The 11017-nt window shown below is 37.8% G+C and overlaps 1 protein-coding gene across 1 annotated transcript in view; it reads left to right on the forward strand.

Annotated features, from left to right (window-relative positions):
• GALNTL5 (polypeptide N-acetylgalactosaminyltransferase like 5) overlaps positions 1–11017 on the forward strand; it is a 79698-nt gene that overhangs the window by 30447 nt on the left and 38234 nt on the right. The window contains exon 5 of the mRNA XM_023548054.2: positions 10678–10844. Coding sequence (XP_023403822.1) covers positions 10678–10844 — 167 coding nt within the window. The remainder of the gene's footprint in view (positions 1–10677; positions 10845–11017) is intronic.

Consider the following 11017-nt stretch of genomic DNA (forward strand, 5'->3'; position numbering starts at 1 on the left):
CAATGATGTTAATGGAGACTCACCGACAGAAATGGTGGAAGGAGAAACGAATCAGAAATAGAGTTAATATGTTAATGTTTTATGTTACATGTTGTTCATATGTCAAATGTTGCAAACTCAAGTTGTGTAATGTAACATGTGTGGTAGCCACTAAGAAATCACCTAGAAAAAATAGAAGAAAAAAGGGAAGAAATCAAAAAGGCTCATCACAAGAAAGCAGCCAAACACAAATAATATAAGGCAAATGAGAATAAAAAGACAAAGAAGATAGGAAATACAAAAAACAAATAGCAAAATGAATGAGGTAGATGCTTTGTTTTTCAGTAATAATCTTAATGAATGGTTTAAACTTCTCATGCAAAGGGCAGAGAGTGGAACAATGGACAAATAAGTATGATACATCCTTTTGCTACCTATAGGAAACACACGTTAGACATAAGGACACAAACAGACTGAAAATAAAAGGATGGAAAAAAATATTCCATGCAACCAAAAACGAAAAAGAGCAGGGGTGGCCACATTGGTATCATATAAAATAGACTTTAATTAAAAATCTGTTGAAAGAGATAAAGAAGGACATGACGATCATAATAAAAGGGTCAACTCAGCAAGAATACATAACATTTATATATATGCACTGTCAATGATTGAATTGTGCCCCCCAAAAATATCTGTCAACTTGGCTAGGTCATGATTCCCAGTATTGTATGATCACTCACCATTTCATTATCTGATGTTATTCCCCTATGTGTTGTAAATCTTATCTCTATGATGTTGATGACATGGAATCAGCAGCAGTTATGTAAACTCAGTCTACAAGATTAATTTACACTCAAGCCAATCTCTTTTGGGATATAAAAGAGAGAAGCAAGCAGAGAGACGGGGAACTCCTAACACCAAGAAAACAGTGTCAGAAGCAGAGTGTGCCCTTTGGACCTGACCATAATAGTATGAAGCTAGACATCAACAACAGGAAAAATAAGGGAAAAAATAAATACAAGGAAACTATATAATACGCTACTAAGAAATTATTGGGTCATAGAAGAAATCAGAAGTGAAATTTAAAAAGTCTTAGAATCAGATAAAAATGAAAACAGAACATATCAAAACCTTTGGGACACAGTAAAAGCAACACCCAGAGGGAAATTCATAGTGAGAAATGCCTACATTAAAGAAGAAAGATCCAAAATCAATAACTTAAACAAATAGAAAAGAATCCTAAAGCTACCAAAAAAAACAAGAATACAAAATAATAATGATCAGGGCAGAAACAAAACAGAAGAACAATCAACAAAATCAGAAGTTGGTATTTTGAAAAGATCAGTAAAATAGATGAACCACTGGCTAGACTGACAAAAGAAAAAAACAAAAAGAGGCAAATCACCAATTTAAGAAATGAAACCGGAGACATTACCTGTTGTAACAACAGATTACTATGAAAACCTGAACTCCAACAAATTTGAAAACCTAGACGAATTGGACAATTCATCAAATGCTTTTCTGTGTATATTCAGATGATCATATGGTTTTTCTTCTCTGTTTTCTAAAGATTATGAACTCCATTGATTTTCTAATATTAAACCAACCTGGAATATACCGCGCTTGGTCATGATGTAGTATCCTTTTTAGGTATTGTCAGATTTGATTTGCCGAAAGTTTGTTGAGAATTTTGCAGCAACGTTCATAAAGGATTTACATCTGTATTTTTCTTTAATGTCTTTGTCTGGTTTTCTTATTACAGTAATGCTGACCTCATAGAATGAGTTGAGAATTATTCTTTTAATATTTAATGTTTTAATGTATGCTCTTGACTTCTGATAAACGCTTTTTATCACGTTAAGGAAATTACTTTCTATTTCTTTACTTGAAGTTTTCCCCCTTATTTATTTTTATTAACATCCATTTTCCATTTCTTTCTCTAAAAACAGCCTTTCTAACGAGTGTATCACATGAATGCCAGAGTGCTTGAATTTGCTATGTTGGTAGCAAAGTTTACTTTTGGCGTGTGTGCTGACCGGCCAAAGATGCACCAATTTGGAATGGGTTTATTTTGGAGTTTTACTTTAATCAAGAGTGGCTGATATGTTTTATTAAATAATTTCTCAGGACTGACTTAGCATGGTCATATGGTTTTCTTCCTTGAAATTAGAGCAACCCTTACATTCCTGAGATAAACTGATCTGAGTTACAGTGTACTGCTCTTTAAATCTGTCAAGTTTGTCATACTGTGGTGGCTTGCGTGTTGGTGTGTTACTGCAAGATTTGCCTCTGGTATTTCAAATAGCAGGGTCACCCTTGGTGGACAGGTTTCAGCTGACCTTCCAGACTAGGAAGAGGGACTAGGCAATTTACTTCTAAAAAAAAAAAAAATTGGCCAGCAAAAAACTTAGGAACAGCAATGGAGCATTTCTGATATAGTGCTGGGAGATGAGCCCCTCAGGTTGGAAGGCACTCAAAAGAGGACTGAGGAAGAGTCGACCTTAATGACATGGGTTGAGTCAAGCTTTTGGGACCTTCATTTGCCTTGTGACGCTACTCAAAATGAGAAGAAACAGCTGCAAACATCCATTAATAATCAGATGTGGAATGTATGAGGTATGAACCTAGGAAAATTGGAAGTCATCAAAAATGAAATGAAGCACATAAAGATCGATATCCTAGGCATTAGTGAGTTGAAATGGATTGGCACTGACCATTTTGAATCAGACGATCATATGGTCTATTATACTGAGAATGACAAATTGAAGAGGAATGGTATCACGTTCATCGTCAAAAAGAATATTTCAAGATCTATCCTGAAGAACAAGTCTGTCAGTGAGAGGATAATATCCATATGCCTACAAGGTTGTCCAGTTAATACCACTATTATTCAAATTTGCACACCAACCTTTAAGGCCAAAAATGAAGAAATTGAATTTTACCTTCTTCTGCAGTCTGAGATTGATCAAACATGCAGTCAAGATGCATTGATAATTCCTGGCAATTGGAATGTGAAAGCTGGAAATGAAGAAGGATTGGTAGTTGGAAAATATAGTCTTGGTGATAAAAACGACGCCAGAAATAGCATGATCAAATTTTGCAAGACCAACGACTTTTTCATTGCAAATACCTTTTTACAACAACATAAACAGTGACTATACATGTGGATGGACTTAGTCAGATGGAATACACAGGAATCAAATTGACTACATCTGTGGAAAGAGATGATAGAAAAGCTCAATACCATCAGTCAGAACAAGGCCAGGGGTTAAGGCAGAAAAGACCATCAATTGCTTGTATGTACGTTCAAGTTGAAGCTGAAGAAAATTAGAACAAGTCCACGAGAGCCAAAGTACAACCTTGAGTATATCCCACCTGAATGTATAGACTATCTCATGAATAGATTTGACACATTGAACACTAATGACCAAAGACCAGACAAGTTGTGGAATGACTTCAAGGACATCATACATGAAGAAAGTAAGAGGTCATTAAAAACACAGGAAAGAAAGAAAAGACCGAATGGGTGTCAGAAAAGACTATAAAACTTGCTCTTGAATGAATGGGAGAAGTGATGAAGAAAAGAGCTTAACAGAAGATTCGAAGGGCAGCTTAAGAAGACAAAGTATTATAATGAAATGTGTAAAGATCTGGAGATAGAAAATTAAAAGGGAGGAACACGCTCAGCATTTCTCAAGCTGCAAGAACTGAAGAAAAAAATTCAAGCCTCAAGTTGCAGTACTGAAGGATTCTATGGGCAAAATACTAAACAACACAGGAAGCATCAAAAGAAGATGGAAGGAATACACAGAGTCACTGTACCAAAAAGAATTGGTCGACATTCAACCATTTCAGGAGGGAGCATATGATCAAGAACTGATGGTACTGAAGGAAGAAGTCCAAGCTGCACTGAAGACATTGGCGATAAACAAGGCTCCAGGAATTGACAGAATACAAACTGAGATGTTTCAACAAATGGATGCAGTGCTGGAAGCACTCTCTCACTTATGCCAAGAAATCTGGAAGACCTGGCCAACTGAATGGAAGAAATCCATATTTGTACCCATTCCAAAGAAAGGTAATTCACCAGAATACGGGAATTATCAAGCAATATCATTAATATCACACACGAGTAAAATTTGGCAAAGATCATCAGCAGTGCCTCTACAGGGAACTGCCAGAAATTTAAGCAGGATTCAGAACCAGGGATATCATTGCTGATGTCAGATGGCTCATGACTGAAAGCAGAGAATACCAGAAAGATGTTTATCTGTGTTGTATTGACTACGCAAAGGCATTCAGCTGTGTGGATCATAACAAATTATGGATAACATTGTGAAGAATGGGAATTCCAGAACACTTAATTGTGCTCAAGAGGATACTGTACATAGATCAGGGCAGTCTTTTGAACAGAACAAGGGGATACTGCATGGTTTAAAGTCAGGAAAGGTATGCGTCAGGGTTGTATCCTTTCACTACTCTTGTTCGATCTGTATGCGGAGCAAATAATCCAAGACGCTGGACTATATGAAGAAGAAAGTGGCATCAGGATTGGAGGGAGACTCATTAACAACCTACCATATGCATATGACACAACCTTGTTTGCTGAAAGTGAAGACTTGAAGCACTTACTGACAAAGGTTAAAGACCACAGCCTTCAGTGTGGATTACATCTCAACATAAAAAAAAAGCAAAAATTTTCACAACTGGACCAATATGCAACATCATGATAAATGGAGAAAATTTTGAAGCTGTAAAGGATTTCATTTACTTGGATCCGCAATCAATGCCCATGGAAGCAGCAGTCAAGAAATCAAATGACACATAGCTTTGGGCAAATCTGCTGCAAAGATCTCTTTAAAATGTTAAAAAGCAAAGATGTCACTTTGAGAACTAAGGTGCACCTGACCCAAGCCATGGCATTTTCAATCCCCTCATATGCATGTGAAAGCTGGACAATGAATAAGGAAGACTGAAGAAGAATTTCTGTGTCTGAATTATGGTGTTGGTAAAGAATATTGAATACACCATGGACTTCTAGAAAAATGAACAAATCTGTCTTAGAAGAAGCACAGCCAGCGTGCTCATTAGAAGCAAGGATGGCAGGACTTCATCCTGAAGGCACTGTTGTGGATACAGAGGGAATTGTCTGCCTGAAACCTCCTTTCCTGGTGTTTTCCATCCCGTTCCCTTTCACATGGTCACAGTAGGAACAGTTATTTTATATTTGGACCCCATTTTCTGGCCACAGCTGATTAGCCCAGCTGGGTACCTGAGCCAAGCTTGGACAGTGAATCTTGTCTTGTAAATTTTTTATTTTGAGAAAGAGAAAGTCCTACCAGCTTTTTCTGAGGTGCTGGATTATAAAATATGCTGATGTCAGGCACAGTCTGTCAAAGAAGTGGAACAAAGACAGGCTACAGAGAGAAAATGCTAATTACGATTATGACATGTAGAGCACTTACTATATCCCAGGCACTGATTCGAGCATCTCACATGTATTAACTTCACTGAATCTTCACAACCCTGTGAGGTAGGTTGATGTCATTAGTGTTGTCATTATTACTATCATTCCCAGATGTAAAGAGAAGAGCCCAGGGGAAAGAGAGTGCAGACGCCTTCCAACCTTCGAGTTCATTCGTGCTCTGAGGCACCAGCCGTTGTCCTGACAAGGGGGCCTCTGACAATATAACTGGGTCACTTTACAACATACCTTCTAACCTTTACTTAAACTCCAGTGGGTTTCTATCTCTTACAACCAAAAATTTTCTAACAAATAATATAGCAATCCAAACAATCATTAACAGTCAATAACTAACATTACTAGAATTCAGCTTCTATTTTCCTCTTATATGAACAAATAATAAAATGTTTTGCCAAATACCTGGAAGATATTCAACAACATCATATTCACTACATTTTTTTTTTTTTTTTAGTGTACTTTAGACAAAGGTTTACAGAACAAAATGGTTTCTCATTAAACAGTTAATACACATATTGTTTTGTAACATTGATTGCCAACCCCATGACATGTCAATGCTCTCCCCTTCTTGACTTTGGGTTCCCTGTTACCAGCTTTCCTGTTCCCCCTGCCTTCTCAACCTTGCCCCTGAGCCAGTGTGCCCATTTAGTCTCGTCTTGTTTTATGGTATCTCTAATCCTTGGCTGAAGGGTGAACCTCAGGAGTGACTTCAGTACTGAGTTAAAAGGGTGTCCAGAGACCATACTCTCAGGGTTTCTCCAGTCTCTGTCAGACCAGTAAGTCTGGTCTTTTTTTTTTTTTTTTTTTATGAGTTAGAATTTTGTACTACATTTTTCTCCAGCTCTGTCTGGGACCCTTTATTGTAATTCCTCTCAGAGCAGTTGGTGGTGGTAGCTGGGCACCATCTAGTTGTGCTGGATTCGGTCTGGTGGAGGCTGTGGTAGTTGTGGTCCATTAATCCTTTGGGCTAATCTTTCTCTTGTGTTATTATTTTCTTCATTCTCCCTAGCTCCAGACGGGGTGGGACCAGTGGAGTATCTTAGATGGCTGCTCACAAGCCTTTAAGACCCCAGATGCTACTCACCAAAGTAGGATGTAGAACATTTTCTTCATAAACTATGTTATGCCCATTGAGCTAGATGTCCCCTCAGGCCATAGTCCCCAGCCCTCTGCCCAGTAATTCCACCCCTCAGGGAGTTTCGATGAGTCTATGAAGCTGCCTTGACCTCGCCTTGATCAAGTTGTTCTGACCTCCCTAGTATTGTCCAACTGCCTTACCCTTCACCAGAGTTACCACCTATCTATTGTTTAGTTAGTGATTTCCTCCCCACCCCAACTGCCCTCCTTCATATTCACCAAAGATTGTTTTTTTCTATGTGTAAACCTTTTCTTGAGTTTTTGTAGTAGTGATCTCACACAATAATTGTCCTTTTGTGATTGACTAATTTCACTCAGCATAATGCCCTCCAGATTCATCCATGTTGTGAGATGTTTCTCAGATTCGTCATTATTCTTTATTGTTGAGGAGTATTCCATTGTTTATATGTACCATAGTTTATCCATTCATCTATTGATGAACACTTAATTTGTTTCCATCTTTTTGCTATTGTGAATAATGCTGCAATGAACATGAGTGTGCATATGTCTATTTGTGTGAGGGCACTTATTTATCTAGGATATATTCCTAGGAGTGGGATTGCTGGATCACATGGTATTTCTTTTTCCAGGTTTTTAAGGAAGCGCCATATAATTCTCCAAAAAGGTTGTACTGTTTTGCTCCTACCAGCAGGGCATAAGAGTTCCATTCTCCCTGCAGCCTCTCCAACATTTATTTTGCTTTTTTTTTGTTGTTGTTTTGTTTTTTTTAATTCATGCCAGTAATGTTGGGGTGAGATGATATCTCACTGTAGTTTTGATGTGCATTTCTCTAATGGTTAGTGATTGTGAACATTTCCTCACGTGTCTGTTAGCCGCCTGAATGTCTTCTTTGGTGAAGTGTCTGTTCCTATATTTTGCCCATTTTTTAGTTGGATTATTTGTCTTTTTGTTGTAGAGGTGTTCAGTTTTCCTATAGATTTTAGAGATTAGACCTTTCTCAGATTTGTCATAGCCAAATTTTTTTTCCAAGTCTGTAGGTTCTCTTTTTACACTCTTGATGAAGTCTTTCGATGAGCATAAGTGTTTAATTTTCAGACGATCCCAGTTATCTACCTTATCTTACATAGTGCTTTTTTGTGTGTGTGTGTGGTGCTGACATTTTTTTTGTTCCTCTTACTCTTCTGGGCTGAATTCCTTTTGTTTGTGGATTTTTGTTGTTGTTGTTGTTTTTCATTTTTGTAGGTTTTCTGTTTACTGAGACTTTGTTTTACTTCTTTATTTTGGTAAGTAGGTTTGTTAACTTTCTTTGTGTTTGCATTGAAATTTATCCCTATTTTCCTGAGTTTAAACCAGTCTCTTATTTTATTTTATTTTTTTCTTATTACTTGATATAGCCCTGACTGCCTCTCCATTTGGAAGTTCTATACCTACACCATTTATTCCCTCTTTTATGCTCTGGTGCTTGTAAATTTTTTATTTTTGTTTTATCTTTGCAAGTTCATTATCTAGGTTGATATATGGTTGATCCTGCCCTGTGTTCTTTTCTGGTGTTATTGGTTCTCTAACCAAAGGACTCTTTTTAATAATTTTTGTAAGTTTGGTTTGGTTTTTACATAGTCCCTTAATTTCTGTTTATCTGGGAATGTCCTGATTTCACCACCATATTTGAGCAAGAGTTTTGCAGGATATATTACTCTTAGTTGGCAGGTTTTTTTCTTTCAAGATTTTATATATGTCACCCCATTGCCTTCTTGCTTGCATGATTCCTGCTGAGTAATCATAGTCTTATTGTGTCCCCTTTTTTATGTGACTTTTCATTTTTCCTGAGCTGCTCTCAGCATTCTTTCTTTGTCTTTGATTTTAGTGAATGTGATTATGATATGTCTTGGTGCTTATCTTTTGGGGTCTATCCTGTATAGGATTCACTGAGTTTCTTGGATGGTTGGCTTTTCCTCTTTCATGATTTAGGCAAGTTTTCTGTAAGCAAATCTTCAATAATCCTCTCTGTGTTTTCCATTTTCTCCCCCTGTTCTTGAACTCTGATCACATGCAAATTTTTGCATTTGCTTGTATCTTGTATGATTCTCAGGGTTTCTTCATTTTTCTTCATTCTTTTCTCTGATTTTTTTCTCAAACAAAGTGGTATCCAGTGATTTGTCTTCAATTTCACTAATCCTGCCTTTCATTGTTTCAAATTTACTCCTAAAACCTACTGCAGTGTCCATTTCTTATATCTTGTTGTTTATCTTTTGGATTTCTAATTGCTGTTTTTGTATGATTTCTAGTTGTTTATTTTGACATTTTGTTCCTTATTATTTTCCTGATTTCTTCTTTGCTTTGTGTTTTCCATGATTTTGTCTATTTTTTCCTTATTTTGGTTGGCATTTTCCTTCATCTGTTGGAGAACCCTGAATATTAGAGTTCTGAATTCCCTGTCAGGTAGTTTCAGTGCCTTTTCTTCTACCAGAAAGTCATCTGGTGTTTTATTTTGGTTGTTTTCTAGAGTCATTCTCTTCTATCATTTTATATATTTTGGTACTGTCTGCTGTCTCCAGGACATTCAGGAATTATTTTCTTCATTTATTGATTGTAGATTTGATTGTTTTGTCCTGCTTTTTTGTTTTATTTGGTTATGTCTGGGCAGGTGGGCTGAGTGTGTTTTGTTGCTTGTTCACCTGTAGGCATGATACTTCTCACTACCTTGTCCAAGTGGGCAAGGCCAGTCACTCAGCTATGGTTCAGCAGGGAGGGTCCAGCAGGAGTAGAAGGGTGGGGCTGGGTAGTTTGTGGCATGAACTGGGGCCAAAGGGGTGGAGCCAGGGGACAGTTCAGGGTGGGGTTCAGGGGACCACATCAGTGCCACTTGGGGGCATGACATTCAGTGCATGGTGCAGATAGGCAGGAGGGAAACGACAGAATGTGATGTGGGGAGCTAAGGGTGTGGGTGAAAGAATTGAGAGAAACAAAAGCAAAAAGAAAGTAAATAAAATGGCAGTGAGGTAAGATTTCATGGGTGAGGGTGGGGCAGACTCAGTGAGGCCATGTGCCAGTGGGTCTCTAGCCCAGTGGTGTGGCTCAGCCTGCCTAGAAGGGGTGTGGTCAACCCACGGGGCTATGTGGGTGGGAGAAAGGAGAGAAAAGAGGTGAGAAAGAGAGAAGAAACCAGCCAGCCAACAAACAAAATTAAATAGATAAATACTAATTTGTTTAAAAATATGGTGGTAGGGTAGCTAGCCGTTGGGGGTGGGGTGGAATTGGGGTGGTGGCAAGCTGATGTCTCTCTCACCAGGTGGTATGGCAGCGGTGGAGGCAGCACGGATCAGGTGCTCTGTCTCCTGTTGGTAGCTCTGTGAAATTGCCTTCCTGTACTCCCTGTCAGCAGTCCTTACTAGCTGTAGTCCAAGATGGTGTATCTATGCTATGTTAGCTGGTAGGGGACCTCCAGTGCATCACTCTCCTCTTTCTCTGTTCTCAAAAAAAAAAAAAAAACCCTGTTGCAGTCAAGTCGATTCTGACGCATATTTCTGTCAGTTTCTTATTCCATTCAGTACTTGATCGAGTTCTTCCTTCATTTGGTGTTTAGGGTTCCAGAACTGATGTTTGTTTCTGTTTTACTTAGCTTTCAGGTCTTTGCTGCAGAGGGACAGCATGGTGCTTCTGCCTATAGCACCACCTTGGCTCCGCCTTCTCACTCCATTTCTTTGCTGCAGCAAAGAAGAACAGAGCATGTCGTATTTTCTTTGAAGATAGTACAATAAAGTTAATGCAAACGTTTCAGTGTGAATAATTTTATTAATTCATTTTCTACTAGAAACCAAAATATAGATAAAATTTGTTCTTAGGCTATGTTTAAAATATAACTAAGATGGTCAAAACGGAGTCTCAGGGAAGGGCAATTATTACTGGCATTAATATTAGAAAATATTAGAACATCATAAGAAGTTAAAGACATTTTGATGTTTTTTTGTATTTTTAAATATATTTCACCTTGTTATCATAATCAATTGAAGTAATAAAGACAGAAAAAAAATGAAAATAAGAAAAGGTAATTGAATTAGACCTCAAAACATCCAAGGCTTTTAAATGAATCATTTTCTTCCTATTATTTATGCCTGCAGGTGTCTTGAAAAACATTATCCAAAATATCTACCTACTGCCAGTGTTATTATTTGCTTCCATAATGAAGAATTTAATGCCTTGTTTCGGACAGTGTCAAGTGTCATGAATCTCACCCCACACTACATCCTGGAAGAAATTATTTTGGTAGATGACATGAGTGAATTTGGTAAGATAAAACACTAATAACCTATCTAATCTACCTTGAAGGCAGTTTCATCCCTTACGATGCCTGAGTTTTTTATTCAAAGAATTATGGGGGTGAAAATTGAGCCAGGCACTCTGCTAGGTGCTATCAGTGCATGGGAGAATATGTAAGAACTGGGCCCTGTGCTTAAGGTG

The sequence above is a fragment of the Loxodonta africana genome, chromosome 22 (genome assembly GCF_030014295.1).
Source record: "Loxodonta africana isolate mLoxAfr1 chromosome 22, mLoxAfr1.hap2, whole genome shotgun sequence".
In the NCBI taxonomy this organism is placed as follows: domain Eukaryota; kingdom Metazoa; phylum Chordata; class Mammalia; order Proboscidea; family Elephantidae; genus Loxodonta; species Loxodonta africana.